Below are 18,766 nucleotides of genomic sequence, written 5' to 3'. Positions count from 1 at the left end.
ACACACACAAACCTCTAAGCCTCAGATCAGTTGTAGCCCTGGTCTATACCTTGATTTCAGCCTGGAAGACCCTGAGTATAAGACTCATTTATACTCTACTCTGACCCGCAATAGCGTGTGCTTTCATCACTCTTTACTTTCTACTCTTCTATATAGCTTCTATCTAGTCAAGGCTATGGTTTTTCCAGTGGTCATGTATGGATGTGAGAGTTGGACTATAAAGAAAACTGAGCACTGAAGAATTGATGCTTTTGAACTGTGGTATTGGAGAAGGCTCTTGAGAGTCCCTTGGACTGCAAGGAGATCCAACCAGTCCATTCTAAAGGAAATCAGTCCTGAATGTTCATTGGAAGAACTGATGTTGAAGTTGAAACTCCAATAATTTGGCCACCTGATGCAAAGAACTGACTCAATTTGAAAAGACCCTGATGCTGGGAAAGATTGAAGGCAAGAGGAGAAGGGGATGACAGAGGATGAAATGGTTGGATGGCATGACCGACTCAATGGACATGAGTTTGAGTAAACCCGGGAAGTTGGTGATGGACAGGGAGGCCTGGCGTGCTGCAGCCCATGGGGTCACAAAGAGTCGGACATGACTGAGCAACTGAATTGAACTGATATAGCTTCAGTTTTTATGATGAACACATATATCTTTCACCATAGTAGTAGAGTCCTCCCTCTGAACAAAATGCATCCTTTAGAAACAACTCTATCCTTTCAATCATATTATAGATCTTAATGGTTAATGGAAATAAAATTCTCAATGAACTCAAATAACTGAAGGCTGTAATGTATCTGAAAGAGAAGATGATTTTCAAGCAAGCCAACTAGGAAACAGATTTATACTAGACTGAACAAGGTTAAAAAGACACTAAGAACAAGCTCTTGTAAAGTAGGTTTATGACATTAATGTGTGTGTATGCATGTGCTAAGTCGCTTCAGTCATGTCAGACTCTTTGCAACCCTATGGGCCATACCCTACCAAGCTCCTCTGTCCATGGGGATTCTCCAGGCAAGAATACTGGAGTGGGTTGTCATGCCCTCCTCCAGTAGGTCTTCCTGACCCAGAGATCAAACCCACGTCTCTTATGTCCCTCCTGCATCTGCAGGCATGTTCTTTACCACTAGCCCCACTAGGGAAGCCATTATGATACCAGTCTAAACTACCTAACTTTCAGATAAAGCATCATTTTATAGGGAAAGTCAAGTTCCCCAACCAATTAAGTGGTTTTGATCAATACAGTAATCAATTCATTTATTTGGTCCTAGCACTTTCTTACTCTACAAGAAATCACTCTAGAACTCTGCCAGTACTCAAGTTACATATTAAATCATCCATAGATGATGTCTGTACTTACTTCTTTAATTGATTTATTCAAATTAATTTAAATCTACATAATTTGAATCAAATATTTGATTAGATTTTATTACAGTAGGAACTGAGGATCTCTTGGTTTATGAGTTAAATTAAGTCCTCTTATTTTTTTCTTTTTATAGAAGAGGGGTAGACAGAACAAATAATATATGAATAATTCTTTTCAGTTAGTAGTAAGATTTATGAGGAAAACAGTTCTAATGGGACAGAAAAACAGCTGGGGAGACATTACATAGAGCAGATAGGATGCACTTCTCTGAGGATGTAATGCTGGAAGTGGGATGCGAAGAACCAGGTATGAGGAAATCAGAGGGAATTGAACCGTAGGGAGGAAATTAAGGGCAAAATTCCTGCATATTTTATTCCTCTTTTCCACACATATTGCTTGAATATCCAACTGTGTGGGCTTGCCTTGTGGCTCAGTGGTAAAGAATCTGCCTGCAATGCAGGAGATGCAGGAGGTGTTGGTTCAGTCCCTGGATCTGGAAAGTCCCCTGGATAACGACGTGGCAACCCGCTCCAGTACTCTTCCCTGGAGAATCCCATGGACAGAGAAGCCTGTGAGTGTCCAGTCCATGGGTCGCACAGTTGGACACTAATGACGCGACTGAGCACACGCAACACACATCCTACAGTGTGCTGGATGTCATGATAGATGTTGGAAATGGACAAGAATCCCCCGTGGAGTTCACTGTCTTCTGGAATTTGATGGTCAACAATAAGATAAATAAGCAAACTGTAGCATCCAAAGTGATCATAAGTGCTATGGAAAAATCCAGAACTTGAAAGACATATGCGTATAGTGTATTGGGGATTAGATGAGGAAGAATGTGTGTGTGTATATACATGAGAGAGAGCTATGGGAGGGCCTGGTATCATCTACACTGAGGAAGAAATTCAACTCAATGTTTCACACAAAAAAATAGCCAAATGTTATTTTGTTTGACTTTTAAAAGTGGTCACATTTTCAGATGAGAAAGTTCCTTTAGTAAGAGGGAAAAACAATGAAATCTAGCCATTTTTAAAACAGATTTTTGTTTTGATAAATTTAAACAATATTTCAGTTCTAAAATTAAAATTAAAAAAAACTCTGAAAGGACAGTAAAATTATAGGACAAAAAGTGTCTGTCAAAAAAATATTAAACTGAAGGAATATACACTTAATACAATGTATCTCTATAAACATCGTTACAGCACTACTCATTAGAAATGAATTTAATTTTTCTATGGGCAAGTTATCAAGGATTTTGTGCAGGACTGCACATTTTTGATAATTTAATGCATTAAGAGTCATAGTGTCATATCTAACTAAGCCTGTATTTCAGTGACAATAATTTTTGGAACAAATTCACTAAGAAAAAACATAATACAAAAGGGAATTAGAAGAACATCTAGCGTTTTGTCTGAGGGCTTATGGTGATATTTTCCCTAAGAAAGAGAAAATTTCATCAACTGTTATGAATGTCTAAGCAAAATATGCATCTTATAGGCACATGCAGTATAAATCATGACCATCTGGAGGGACAATTATATTTTTAATTTCTTGTACGATCACTGTCACATTTTACTTCCAACCTATATTGTTCTTCTAAATAGTTAAAACTATGTGCTTTAAAACATATACTATAAATTGACTGCAACTTGTGTAGTCTTGAAGTTACTTTTCTCCAATGAGTTTCATATTTCCCATTTGCATAATCAGTGAAACAACATTTTTCTAAATATCTTAAAAATATGTTGAACTCTGCATGGGACTAAGGACAATATTGCATCTGAAATTAAAGCAATAAACCAACATGAGACATTTTTTTGAACAGAGATTTAAACACCCACATGTTTCAAGCATTTCCTTTATCATGGTGACACAGATATAGTAATGGCAAAGTGTCTTTAGGGAATTAAACTATAGTAGAAAGATCAGATGCATTTAAAATTTGAGCCACCATAAAGTCTCATATGTGCTTGGCCAGAGATGGTAACTTTTGGGGAAGAGAGTAAGGTGGGATCAGTATTGCCTGGGGGACACAAGGAAGTCTTTGGTGAGAGACATGGGTGACAGCCATGTTAAAAAACAGGGAAACATGAAGAGAAATGCTCAGGAAGGGTGCTACCTTCTATGTAGCTGGAAAAACAGCACAGCATCTTCAGCAGAAACTGCAATGAGTTTGTGTGGTTGGCATGTAGTGAGTGAATGTGTGTGTGTGTGTGTATGTGTATGTGTGTATGCAGGGGATGGTAATAGAAAACATGCTATCTGCTCTTTATCTTTACAGTGATGGAACCCAGAAGCACATGAAGCGCAAGAGTAAAATTCACTCAGAAAGGAAATGGATGAACATTAGGTGGATGGCTCAGAGAATAGCCTTTGTAATAGAAGAAAGAAGAAACAAGGGTGGTTGTAAGTCAACCCATGAGGAGGAAATTTTTTCAAGTTTGTGAGGGGATCAATGGCTGGGCTTCCTATGCTATTTGGTAAGGGGAATTCAGTGGTAATAGAAGTGGCATAAAAATAAGCCTAGATTTCTGCTTTAAGGAACTGGAGAGGAAGTAGGGTGTTATCCAGGAAGGAGCAAATGGGAGCAGGCACGCTGCTGTTGGAAGTAAAGGAATTCAGCTTTAGATACTTTGAGCGTGAAAAGACTATCACACACACGTTAGAAATGTTTACAAGGCAGAAAACAATCTTCATTGGTTATGTCAACTTGGGGGAGGATTAAGAGTTGAGCCTGGGGAAGTCAGGTGAAAGAAAGTGAACGTTGCTGATTTGCTTCTGACTCTTTGTGACCCCATGGTCTATACTGCCCATGGAATTCTCCAGGCCAGAATACTGGAGTGGGTATAGCCTATCCCTTCGCCAGGGGATCTTCCCAACCCAGGAATCGAACTGGGGTCTCCTGCATGGCAGGTGGATTCTTTACCAACTGAGCTATCAGGAAAGCTAGGTGAGATGCTTAAAAACAGAAAATGACAAATACAAAAATAATATAATATTTACAGAAACAAAGAACACCTTGTATTTCTCTCTGAAATTTTCATGTTTGGCAAAAACAATAAATCGAGGTGTATGCCTGGCTGTGTACAACAGTTGAGTGCCTGCCCAGTCGTGTTGGACTGTCTGTGACCCGCCAGACTCCTCTGTCCATGGAATTTTCCAGGCAAGAATACTGGAGTGGGTTGCCAGTTCCTTCTTCAGAGGATTTTCCCAACCCAGGGATAACACCCAGTTCTCCTGTGTCTTCTGCTTTGCAGGCGGATTCTTTACCGCTGCGCCACCTGGGAAGCCCAAACAAGTATTCCTAATTGTTCTTTTTTTCTAAGAGTTTTTCCAAAATTAACCACGTGGTGGTGCTGTGCTACCAAATCAATTGACCTCAATTCACTCCCTTGCCACTGAAGCCAGCAAAAAGGAGTTCAGTGACACCAGCGCATAAGTAAAATGTCCAGAGAAATCAGTAGAGAGTTTAGCCTATTTATTTAAAATCCGGAGGAAGAATAAAATACTTTATCCCTTAACGTTTTTAAGGAAAAACTAAATGATTCTCCTGTGTATTTACTGTGATCACAATTATGGTTATTCGAAATGAAATAATATTCTTATGTAATAGCAAAATAGTAAGGATTTATTTTTTAGTTCCAAAGAGGTTTTACTTATCTTAAAATAAATAGGAAATTACTTTACCCTTTTTTATTTTAAACAGATGCTATCATTACTTATGTAAAAATAGTACAGAGCTGTTTTAGAAATTACTCAAATTATTAAAATTGCTCTTTTGCACAATATAAGTATTCATCTCAGTATTTAACTGCCTAAATCTCTTAATCAGTAACAAGAAAACCACAGTGTGCATGTACACAAATATGTGTTTTCAGTTCTTGAATATTTATAACTCATGTTAATTTTACATTTATATTTATATCCAGTAAATACATATTCTCACTTATGGACTTCTCAGGTGGTGCTAGTGATAAAGAACCCACCTGCCAGGGCAGAAGGCATAAAGAGACTTGGGTTCAAGCCCTGGGTAGGAAAGATCCCCTAGAGGAGGGCATGGCAGTCCTCTCCAGAATTTTTGCCTGGAGAATCCCTTGGACAGGCAGGCTATGGTTCATAGGGTCACACAGAGTCATACACAACTGAAGCAACTTAGCACGCACATTCTTACTTATCCAGTAAGATATAAAAACTATGGACTAAAAACATATATTTAATTTAGCTTTTCTTGTAAGAATGAAATGGCTGAATTTAAAATGACTTCTTCTCTCATTTTAAATGCAACCCATGGCCTAATTATTAGATGTGACAAAAAAATTTTAAGTTATACTATCCTGACTTCGTTATTGTTTCTATTGTTATAATACTAAGCCATATATAGGGCACTTTTTATGTATTCATACTTTCCGTAGTGCAATAGGACATAAGTATAAAATAAGAATAGTTTCCTTTTTTAAAAAAAAAAGCAGTATCTTGTGGCTTGGAGAGATATATAAAGCTGCATAATGTTATTCTGAATTCAGAATGACACAGTGAAATGACATTGTCACAGTGCTCATAAACTGGACCCAAGTTGAGGTTTAAAAATAAAAATGCCTTTTTTTCATTCTGAGAAGCTCATGTAAACTTGACCATCATTTTTAATCCACTTATACCTTCCATGCATAGAGAAAGAGGAGAGAGGGAAAAATAGTAAAAGGAAACTAAATAAAGATTTTGGAAATGCAATCATAACAAGAATGTGTGTTTTAGAGAATTTTAAGCATTTTAATATATTCTTTAGTGAGATAAAAAAGAAAGTCACTCCAAAAACAAAAAAAACAGATGATATTTAAAAACAGATATATTCAAATGGAGAATATGTATTTTTAGACTTTTTATATGCATGTAATATACTTAAGAATATAATTTCTATATGAATTGGATTTCATATCAAAAATTTTCATTGCAATTCTATGCTGAGCTATTGAGAGAAAAGTTTCCAAAAGTAATTTTAACATCCTTAGGGAACCTAAACACTGCTGTTGATATTTACATACATATTTATTATTGTACATCTACTTTTCCTGGGACTGAATAAGTTGAAGACACAATTTTCTGAGAACTCTATGTATACATCCATAAATAGTCTTTTAATAGAGCTTTCCCTCAGAAAAAAAAAAAAATCTATTTAAAGAACTATAGGCCAACTAGTACATGAAGAGATGCTGAATATCACTAATGACCAAGGAAATGTTAACAGCATAATGAGATACCACCTCATATATGCTAGATTGGTTATTATCAAAAAGACAAAAAAAATAGCGTTGGAGAGAATATGAGGAAAAAAGGGTCTTTGTACATTATTGGTGCAAATATAAATTGGTGTAGCCATTATGGAAACCAGTATGTAGGTTGCTCACAAAGTGGGCTTCCTTGTTAGCTCAGATGGTAAAGCGTCTGCCTGCAATGCGGGAGACCTGGGTTCAATCCCTAGATCAAGAAGATCCCCTGGAGAAGGAAATGGCAACCCACTCCAGTACTCTTGCCTGGAAAATTCCATGAGTGGAGGAGGAGCCTGGTGGGCTATGGTCCATGGGGTCGCAAAGAGTCAGACACTAACTTAAAAAGACTTATGCAAACCCATTTTCACTGCAGCATTATTTTGTTATTGTTATTTAGTTGCTAAGTCATGTCCAACTCTTTACGACCCCATGGACTGGTGGGCTGCAGTCTATGGGGTCGCACAGAGTCGGACACGATTGAAGAGGCGCAGCAGCAGCAGCAGCAGGCTCCTCTGTCCTCCACTATCTCCTGGAGCTTCCTTAGGTCTTCCCTGGTGTGGCTCAATGTTAAAGAACCTGCCTGACAGTGCAGAAGGAGGGGGTTCAATTCCTGGATTACGAAGATCCCATGGAGAAGAAAACGGACACCTGCGTCAGCATTCTTGCCTGGGAAATCCTTGGACAGAGGAGGCTGGAGAGTTGCAGTCCATGGGGTTACAAAAGAGTCAGACATGATTTAGTGACTAAACAAAAACAGACATCATTATTGACAATAACAAAAATATGGAAGCGTCTCAAATGCCCATTGAGAGGTGAATGGATAAAGAAAATGTGGTATATACAGTCATCCCTTGGTATCCACAGGGCATTGACTCCAAGACCCCTTGCAGATACCAAAATCCAAGGATGCTCAGATCCCTTATATAAAATGATAGTATTTGCATATAACCTTTGCATATTTTCTGTACACTGTAAATATTTTTATATCACTTTTAATATCTAATATAAGTAAATGCTATGTAAATAGTTTCTTGTATGCAGCAACTTCAAGTTTTGTCTTTCAGAATTTTATATGGAACTTTTCCCCTAAATAATTTGGCAGTTGATTGAATTGTTGGATATGAAATCTACAGTTACAGAGATACAGAATAAAATCTTACTATTTATGACAACATGGAGGAACTTTGAAGACATTATGTTAATTTAAGTGAAATAAGTCAAAGAAAGAAAGACAAATATCATATAATTTCATTTATCTATGAAATCTATGACATTCTAACATGTATACTATCAAGTGAATTGAATCGCCAGTCTATGTCTGACGCAGGATGCAGCATGCTTGGGGCTGGTGCATGGGGATGACCCAGAAAGATGTTATGGGGAGGGAGGTGGGAGGGGGTTCATGTTTGGGAATGCATGTAAGAATTAAAGATTTTAAAATTTAAAAAATAAAAAACTAAAATTTAAAAAAAGTAAATAAAATAAAACAAACAAACAAGCTCATAGATACAGAGAACTGATTGGTATTGCCAGAAGTAGAGGTTGGGTAGTGGGTGAAATGGGTGGGGTGGGGTGTGGCTCCTGTTCTCAGTCGTGTCCGACTCTTTGCAATTCCATGGACAGTAGGCTGCCAGGCTCCTCTGTTCGTGGGATTTCCCAGGCAAGATTACTGGAGTGGGTTGCCATTTCTTCTTCCAGGGATCTTCCCAACCCAGGGATTGAACTCGAATCTCCTACATTTCTTGCATTGGTAGGCAGATTCTTTACCAATGAGCCACCTGGGAACACCCCAGTGAAACGGGTAAAGGGAGTCAAAAGGTTTTTTCTCTTTCTCACATTTCCGTATTTCTTCATGCCCTTTCCTGACAAAAGACAGGAGATATCCTGAGATAATGACGTATTTCTAATATTTTGAATTTTACTCTTCTTCTATATGAATCAAGTTAACATAACTAGAGGGCTTACCATCATATTATACCTTCTTGCCTTCTCCCTCCTTCTGGTTAATTTTTCTGTTTACTTGGCACATCATAGCACCCTCAAGCCCAGCTTTATCCTTTCTCATTTCTTCCATTCACCTGTAGCAGAGCTTGCCCATATCAGAATTCATCCACTCTGAGGTCTAGGCTCATGAACAAGTGTGTGTTAGATATTGATATTCTCATAAAAGTAGTAAATAAGGCGAGGCCAAACCTGGTATACTTAGTGTTCACTTCTATAACTGATGTTTAAATTAACCTTTTCATCTAAGCTGATAACAATGACAAATTAAATTAAAATTAAACTCTGAGAAGAAGTTTTTAATGGCTTAAGCGAATTAATAGGCATAGTTGTTTCAACATAAAATATGCATGTGTGTGTGAGTGCTAAGTTCCTTCAGTAGTGTCTGACTCTTTGAGACCCTATTTCACTCTCCTCTGTCCATCATATTCTCCAGGCGAGAATACTGGAGTGGGTTTCTATGTCCTCCTCCAGGGGATCTTCCAGGGATTGAACCAGCATCTCTTATGTCTGGTGCATTGGCAGGCACATTCTTTACCCCTAGCACCACTTGGGAAGTCCAGCATAAAATATATACCTGTTGAATCACAAAATAAAAGTTGGGAATGAATATTTCCTAGTTACCCATTTTTTCATTTAATATATTCCTCATTGAAAGGAAATTAAGATGTCTCTGATTTCCTTTGTGTTGTTTAATTTTTATTGGATAATCTATTATTCAAAAACATGTCCACGTACCTTTTTCAATTTGATAACTCCTTCTTGTGTGTCCTCATCTGTGACGATGTCAAACAAATTTCCTCCATCTCCTGGAACAATATTGTATTCAATTTCTGCATTTTGTCCAAAATCAGGATCCACAGCTCTTATTCTTCCAATAGCTGAGCCAACAGGAGAAGACTCAGGAACTTTCAGGTGGAAAATGCCTGATGAGATACATTTATATTTTTTGTTTACAGTGAATTTATTCAAATACATAAAATTACTTGGCTTGAAAATACAGTCTACAAAAAACAAACCAACTGAAAGACATAATAGTGCAAAACCAAAAGGCAGTTTGTTCTCCAATTAAAGGTTATAATTAGGAGTAGTATTTTCACTTTTCACTTCAAAGGATTCTATAGTAGAATTTCAACCATTAAAAATAGAAAGTGTTGAAATTACTAGAAGAAGTATTTTACATACTAACAACATCTAATACTTGCACCTAGTATCAAATGTGAAGGTGAGGATATCCATGAAATAAATTGGTACTAATGTAAAAGAATCCAGGATATAAGACATAGATTAAAAAGATGCCTCCATGGGATTCCCCAGGCAAGAGTACTGGAGTGGGTTGCCATTTCCTTCTCCAGGGGATCTTCCTGAGCCAGGGATTGAACCCAGGTCTCCTGAATTCAGGGTAGACTCTTTAACCTCTAAGCCACCAGGGAAGCCCTATGTATAAGAATCCAGGATATAAGACATAGATTAAAAAGATGCAGAGAGATGATAGATGAATAGATAGATGAGCACACAGAAAATAGAAGAAAAATATTTAGATACTTAGAAAAATAAGGTTATGTATCTTAATATTTATTAAAAAATAAAATATTTATCCTAATATTTATATTATGGATATATTATGACCTTGAAATAAGTCATTTTTAGTTTAGTGATTATACTCATTGAGTAAATATTTCATTTTATTATATTTGTATTATATATGTTATAAGTATAGGATACATAAATATTAGGATAATATTTTATTTTTTAATAAATACTAGGATATATAACATTTTTCTAAGTATCTAAATATATATACATATATTTAATCTATAATGGATTTAAGTATATTGTGCTATAGTCTAATATTAAACATATTTAATCAATTTTTCCTGCATTTCCTTCTAGGTATTTTTACACACTTTTAAAATCAAGACATAAATTTCTCTCTCTCAATATTTTATCTTTAAAGAAAAAAGTAAAATGCTTGCTTTCTGCCACCAGGGGGAGCACCAACATTACTATAAATTTGATACTGAGTCAAGCCTTAAAAAAAGTTCTATAAAAAATACAACAGAATCACACAAAAAAAATAATATCCCACAAAATTAAAACATACGTTGTTTACAAGAATTTGAAAAATTTTATAAGGCATGAGATGAAGAAAAAGATATAGGTTATTTTATTGATATCTCATCAATAAAAATATTAATTGATTAAACAGTAGTCTGTTTAAGTCAAAATAAGGAAAGAAAGAAAATAGGAAAATCAAAACTAAACACAAAAATACACAGTTTCAATTAATAATGACTTTGATTAAAATTTGTATTAGTTGATTTTGGATTGTAATTTCCTGTAAGTAAAGCAACCAGGGTAATTAATTTGATTTGCATTTCTAGTTACATTTATAGTAATTAAATTAGGAAGTAAGTATGTTTCTGGATAGTGAAGTTCATTCAACATGCTATATTACAATATTACAATCATTTCCTTTAAGAGATATGAGAAAAATAATAAATCACATTAGGGAGATTCTGCCAAATAATTTATTCTTTACTCCCAACTGTTTTTATAGGTTTTATTGTTCTTTCACAATCAGCTTCAAAATTTTATAAATTAATTAGCTCTGGTAGCTCTTAATTTTTGTCATCTGCCTTTCTACCACTCCCCCAAAATGATTTATACCATTTGCTCTTATTTATATTAGCCTGCTGCTAAGTCGCTTCAGTCGTGTCCAACTCCATGGACGGCTTCCTACCAGGCTCTTCTGTCCCTGGGATTCTCCAGGCAAGAACACTGGAGTAGGTTGCCATTTCCTTCTCCAATGCATGAAAGTGAAAAGTGAAAGTGAAGTCGCTCAGTTGTGTCCGTCTCTTAGCGACCTCATGGACTGCAGCCTACCAGGTTCCTCCATCCATGGGATTTTCCAGGCAAGAGTACTGGAGTGGGGTGCCATTGCCTTCTCTGATATTAGCCTAATTTATATCCATTTAATGGACATTGCCTCAATGGAACATATATTTAGTCTCAAGAGAGTTAAATATTCACCTAAATCTTTCATTTGCATGTAATAGAAAATATACAGTGGTATAAAATTCTTGTTTAATCAGTTAATTTAATAGTTAACTGACTGTATGTTGTTGTAATTATTCAATTGCTAAGTTGTATCTGACTCTTTGCAATCCTATGGACTGCAGCACACCAGGCTTCCTTGTCCTTTACTATCTCACTGAGTTTGCTCAAATTTATGTCCAATGAATCAGTGACTTTATCCAACCATCTCATCCTCTGCCAGCCCCCTCTCCTTTGGCCTTCAATCTTTCCCAGCATGAGGGTCTTCTCCAGTGAGTCATCTCTTTGTATCTGGGAGCAAAAGTATTGGAATATCAGCTGAAGTCCTTCCAATGAATATTCAGGGTTGATTTCCTTTAAGATTGACTGGTTTGATCTTCTTGCAGCTCAGGGGACTCTAAAGAGTCTAAAAATGGCTTAGTTGTAAAGAATCTGCCTGCCAATGCAGGAGGTGCAGGAGACATGAGTTCTATCCCTGGGTCGGGAAGATACCCTGGGGGAGAAAATGAAAACTCATTCCAGTATTCTTGCCTGAAAAATCTAGACAGAGAAGCTTGGTGGGCTATAGGCCATGGGGTCACAAAGAGTTGAACACAACCAAGCACACAGGCTTTCCAGGTGGCGCTAGTGATAAAGAAACTTGCCTGACAATGAAGGAGACATAAGAGACGCGGGTTCAATCCCTGGGTCAGGAAGATCCCCTGGAGAAGGAAATGGCAACCCACTCCCGTGTTCTTGCCTGGAGAATCCCATGGACAGAGGAGGCTGGAGGCTACAGTCCAGGGGGTCTCAAAGAGTTGGACATGAGCAAAACCACTTAGCACACACATGAGCATACACACACAAACAATGTAGTGGCCTTCAAAAGAGATATGAGAAACCTCTCTAAAAGAGAAAATGTTATATAAATAAATAAACTGACATAGACCAAATAATACTTCAAGTGGCAACAATGGAGCATTAGGTAGACATTATAAAATAATTTGGGTTGAAAAACTCATATTTTCTATCAAACCAGCAATTTTTCACAGACTATAATTATGATTCATTAGGTTTCATTCCTTAAGCCCTTAACAGGGAGGCTAGCCTATAGAGTTGCTCAGTGTTTGTGGTCTTAAAGTAGGGGTTGAATTTGAGGCAACAAGAACACAGAAAAAGAATAAAATCATAGGTAACATTTTATATACTAATCACCTACAGAAAAGGTAAAGACAGATATCAAGGAGAATTTGTATGAGTTCAAATAGCCATGATTATATAATCAGAACATGATGCAGCTTTTTCAACCTAGTTTCTTTGGAGCATAAGTGTCTCACCATAACCATAGTAAACTCCTACCCTGTTGAAGCTCTCCTGAGATGTAAGCAAGCATAAAGATGCCTGAATTCCTGTTTAACACAGCAAGAAAGCATGTGACCCAGACGTTTGGTACAACGTCTCAGCTGCAAACTCCAAAGAAAAATGCAAAGGCATAGAACATGTGAGATGTTGTGTATTTCTTTTAATCTTTTTTTCTTAATGCCTATGGTTTATCAGAAACGTGTCTGCATTCTTTGCATCTCACTGTGTGCTTGTGATATTGAATAGAAGAAGTACCAAAAGCCTTGACTCGATAGTGTGATCTGTCATGGTCTACTCTCATGGTACATCTGTAAGTGTTAGGACAGTTCTTGAGCTTTTCCAAATAGAGTGGTGGAGGCATAGGTTGAAAAATAAAGTGAAAGTGAAGTCGCTCAGTCATGCCTGACTCTTTGCGACCCGTGGACTGTAGCCCACCAAGCTCCTCCATCCGTGGGATTCTCCAGGCAAGAATACTGGAGTGGGTTGCCACTTCCTTCTCCAGGGGATCTTCCTGACCCAGGGATCAAACCCAGGTCTCCCACATTGCAGGCAGACCCTTTGACCTCTGCACCACCAGGGAAGACCTTAAATACAAGAATACAGTCTCTCAGAAAACCTCCTATAGAGACACAGAACTTCAGACCCAAGTACTAACATCAAAGAATTCAAGGGAGGAAAGGAAGCCAGGTTGAAAGAAGAAGGGGGAGGAGGCGGAAGAGGGGGGCGAAAGGGGTGGCCTTAAGATGTCTCCTGCCACCTACAGATGCCCAGGCATTATGGGACTTTTCCCTGGGCCTCCAGAGAAGGGAGGACTGGAACCCAGCCCTACCAGAAATCAGACCAGACTAGAACCAGAATTCGAGTTCTCTGCCAAGAGGAGGTGATCAGTCTCCAATCCTCAGCTCAGGCTGAGGGCCCTTCGACCAGATTCCTGCATCCAGGACTGGGGGACTAGAAAAACGGGGAAGGATAGGAACGGTTAAGGAGAGGAAAGAGAGAGGGCAGGGGAGAAAGGTCAATAAAGTCTCTTGTTCCTTAAATGCTCCTTTAACAGGGTGTTTAGTTAAGAAACGTGACTTTGTATGCTCAGTCGATCCTTCTTGTCTCTCTCTTTGCAACCCCAGGGACTGTAGCCCACCAGGCTTCTCTGTAAATGGGATTTCCCAGGCAATAATACTGGAGTGGGCTGCCATTTCCTTTTCCAGAGGATCTTCCTGACGCAAAGATGGAACCGGCATCTCCTGTGTCTCCTGCATTGGCAGGCGGTAGTCAAGTGTAGTCGGAGAAGGTAATGGCACCCCACTCCAGTACTCTTGCCTGGAAAATCCCATGGATGGAAGAGCCTGGTAGGCTGCAGTCCATGGGGTCGTGAAGAGTCGCACTCGACTGAGCTACTTCACTTTCACTTTTCACTATATGCATTGGAGAAGGAAATGGTAACCCACTCCAGTGTTCTTGCCTGGAGAATCCCAGGGACAGGGGAGCCTGGTGTGCTCCCATCTATGGGGTTGCACAGACTCGGACACGACTGAAGCGATGCAGCAGCAGCAGCAGCAGCAGTCAAGTGTAGTGGATTTCAAATTAAAAACATGAATAGCTGTACACGGTGGTGATAGTGATGCATCACTGGAGCAAGGGGAGTATTGAATGAAATCTTTAGGAAAATATATGCTAACTTATAATCTTGGAATATTTCTTACTCTATTCTATGTATTTAAGGGAAGCAAATAAGTTACATGTTAGGCTTAGGTTTAGGTTTGTTTCTCACTTGAATATTTAAAAATAAAAATAATAGAATCAAAAAATCAAGGAAAATAATCTAGTCTGGAATCATCACTTAGGGATTATGATTAGTGAAGGCAAAGTATTTAGCCAGAATTAAGACCATTCAATGTTTAGAGAAAAAGTTGAAACTCAGGAAGATTATCTAAAGGACATCAGATAATACAAAGCATAAATGAAAAAGTTCTCCTTTTCAAGACAATATGCTGAGATATGAGTTCTATGTTTTATAAAAGAACATTTTATGAAGCTAATAACAATAAATGTGAAGATAGCTATTATTTGTATTATGCTATCAATATATGTTAAGTAACAGCTTGAGAGTCCCTTGGACTGCAAGGAGATCCAACCAGGCCATTCTGAAGGAGATCAACCCTGAGATTTCTTTTTGGAAGGAATGATGCTAAAGCTGAAACTCCAGTACTTTGGCCACCTCATGCGAAGAGTTGACTCATTGGAAAAGACTCTAATGCTGGGAAGGATTGGTGGCAGGAGAAGAAGGGGACGACAGAGGATGAGACGGCTAGATGGCATCACTGACTCGATGCACGCGGGTCCGAGTGAACTCTGGGAATTGGTGATGGACAGGGAGGCCCGGCGTGCTGCAATTCAGGGGGTTGCAAAGAGTCGGACACGACTGAGTGACTGAACTGAACTGAACTGAACTGAGCAGCTTTAAAAAGGAAAAAAAACTGTCAGCATACAGTAAGCCTGCAAAACTCATATCTAATGGCATTGAAAAATCTGTGATTAAAATGAAATACTATCCCTGTCCACAAAAGATCTACTCAGTAACATTCCATTAACGTGCCCTACCCAAGTTAATAGATAATATAAGTAAAACAGTGGTTTCCCATTTACATCATTTTTGTACACTGAGGTTTTAGTGTACATAAAACAAACACATACAGAGCACTGAATTTTCTGTTGTTTACATAAGAGGTATACATATTAGTAAAGTGGAAGATGCATTCATTAAGACAAGCATTTCTCAGTAGAACATCATAGTTGGTAATAAAGCCTGCAGAATATGGAACAAGTCAAAAAAATTGTGCATTAGTCTTGTCAGATTGCTTACACTCTGTCGTTTTATTTTCAATGACTTGACATTTTATCACTTCTGGAAATTCAACAGCAATAAAGCTAGGGTCATTCAGATTAATTCAAAACTGAAGTAAATCTTCAACTGTGCCAAACTTGGATGGCTTTTGATGTACTATGTAATTACACTGCCATCATTTTCTGGGCATCCTACTTTTGACGCATATGAAACATCTTAATGGCACTACCTGTCCAACACAGATTAAGATATGAAACAGGTGACAAGAAATTATTCACAGTGGCAATACTAATATATACTTACATATTTATCAATATGAATTCTATGCTTAAATATTAGAACTAATAAATGAATTGAGTGATGATGTAGGATCCAAAATTAATTTGCAGAAATAAGTTGCATTTAAATACACTAGTAATGAAATATTGGAAGAAAAATTAAGGAAACAATTCCATGTACAGTTCCATAAAGAATAAAATATCTACAAATAAATATAACCAAGGAGGTGAAAACCTCTACTTTGAAAAATACAAGATATTGATAAAACTACAATCTAAAGATTTAATGCAATCCTAATAAAATACAAACAATATGTTTCACAGAACTGGAAAAAAAAATCTTAAAATTTGTATGAAACCCCCCAAAACCACTAATAGCTGAAGAAATCTTGAGAAAAAAGAATAAAGCTGGAAGTAGTGTGCTCCCTAATTTCAGGCTATAGTACAAAATCAGCCATAAAAAAAAGAATGAAATCTTGCCATTTGCTGCAACGTGGATGGATCTAGAGGGTATTATGCTATGTAAAATACAAAAATACAGAAAAGGACAAATATCATATGATCTCACTTACATTTGATATTTGAGAAATAAGACTTGCATTGTTGTATAGCAGAAACCAACACAACATCATAAAAATTTTTAAAAAATATTTTAAGAAACTTACAAAACAGAAACAGACTCAAAGATAAGGAGAATGGGGCCTCCCATGTAGCACAACAGTGAAGAATCCACCTACCAATGCAGGAGACAAGAGACGTGGGTTTGATCCCTGGGTTGGGAAGATCCTCTTGGAGAAGCCCATGGACAGAGCTTGGTGGGCTACAGTCCATAGGGTTGCGCGACTGAGAGATTGAGCATGCACGCATACACACACAGACACAGAGAACAAACAATGGGTGATTTGCAGAGGGGAGGGAAGTGTAGGAGATGGGAAAAATAGGTAAAGGGAACTAAGAAGTGTATATACTTGCAGTTATACTATAATCACAGTGTTACATAGTACAAAGTAATGAATGTCATCAATGGTATTGTAATAGCTTTCTATGGGGATAAATGGTCATTAGATCTACTGTACTGATCTTTCAGTGATGCACTTAAATGTCCAATTGCTATGATGTACACCTGAAACTAACATGATATTATATGTCAACTGTGTCAATTTTTAAAGGTAAATTACAACTACTACTACTACTACTAAGTCGCTTCAGTCATGTCCGACTCTGTGCGACCCCATGGACTGCAGCCTACCAGGCTCCGCCGTCCCTGGGATTCTGCAGGCAAGAACACTGGAGTGGGTTGCCACTTCCTTCTCCAATGCAGGAAAGTGAAAAGTGAAAGTGAAGTCGCTCAGTCGTGTCCAACTCTTAGCGACCCCATGGACTGCAGCCTACCAGGCTCCTCCATCCATGAGATTTTCCAGGCAAGAGTACTGGAGTGGGGTGCCATTGCCTTCTCTGTAAATTAATTATTGATATTTGCTACAAAATGGATTAACTTTTAAACATGTTAAGTAAGACATATTATATAAAGGATTAAATATTGTATGAATCCATTATATGGGGTATACAGATAGGCAAATCTATAAAATAAAGTAGATAGAATTATGCCTGGGAGTTGGGGAGGCAAAGGAAAGGGATGGGGGACCTATTCTAATGGGTATGCAGTTTCTTTGAGGATGATAAAAATAGTCTAGAATTAGATCACGGTGATGATTACACAACTGTGTATATATACTAAAAAACACTGAATTGTATACTTTTAAAAAACAAAAAAAAAGTAAAACATTAAAAAGTTAAAAAAAATAAAATTTAGAAAATAAATGTATATTACTATAAAACTGTTGATTCAGTGATTGAAGTCAAACAATAGTGATCTGTATGTATGATTTACCATCTGATTACAGAGAAGTAAAATGTTGCTTTATAAACATTTTAGTGTTTTAATTACTTAAGTATGTTTGTGTTTGTTAGTAGCTCCATCATGTTTGACTCTTTGCGACCCAGTGCACTGTAGCCCACAGGCACCTCTGTCCATGGAATTCCCCAGGCAAGAATACCGGACATGACTGAACAACTAACACACACACACATACTGGAGTGGTTTGCCATTCCCTTTTCCAGGGATCTTCCCAATCCAGGGATCAAACCCAGGTCTCCTGCCTTGCAGGCAGATTCTTTACCATCTGAACCACAAGAGAAGTCCTAAGCACACAAAATGATCTTTCTTTATCTATAGAAAATAAAAAGGAAATGAAAGCAAACATCATATCGCATGTGATGTTAGCTCATATTTTACAGAAAAGATAATAATATCATATGGAGGATAGATCCGCTCCTGAACTTCCAGACTAAGACACATCATATTACCAATAGTCTAAAAAAGTACAGTGTGTAAGAAGCAATAAAACCCTTTTCCTTTGTCTCCCACTGTTCCTACAGAGTTTCTTCATTTGCCTTTTCTGCTCATCTTTAAATAGGCAGTCCTATGTTGACTTTAATTACCAAAATCTGAATTTGGAAATCAGACATTTCTAGTATATCATATTTATTAATGTTTTGATCCTTAAGCAAAATGAAGACTTATCTCATCTGCCACTCCACCTCCAAGCCAAACTG

The 18,766-nt window shown here is 37.6% G+C and overlaps 1 protein-coding gene across 3 annotated transcripts in view; it reads right to left on the bottom strand.

Annotated features, from left to right (window-relative positions):
* Positions 1-18,766, bottom strand: part of CDH12 (cadherin 12) — a 1,192,649-nt gene that overhangs the window by 56,347 nt on the left and 1,117,536 nt on the right. For all 3 annotated transcript variants that reach the window (XM_060400262.1, XM_042233916.2, XM_060400263.1), the window contains exon 8: positions 9,371-9,558. In XM_060400262.1, the coding sequence (XP_060256245.1) occupies positions 9,371-9,558 (188 nt within the window). The remainder of the gene's footprint in view (positions 1-9,370; positions 9,559-18,766) is intronic.

The sequence above is a fragment of the Ovis aries genome, chromosome 16, assembly GCF_016772045.2.
Source record: "Ovis aries strain OAR_USU_Benz2616 breed Rambouillet chromosome 16, ARS-UI_Ramb_v3.0, whole genome shotgun sequence".
NCBI classification, from domain to species: Eukaryota; Metazoa; Chordata; class Mammalia; order Artiodactyla; family Bovidae; genus Ovis; species Ovis aries.
The sequence above is the reverse complement of the archived record's forward strand: the minus strand, read 5'-3'. Positions and strand labels throughout refer to the sequence as shown.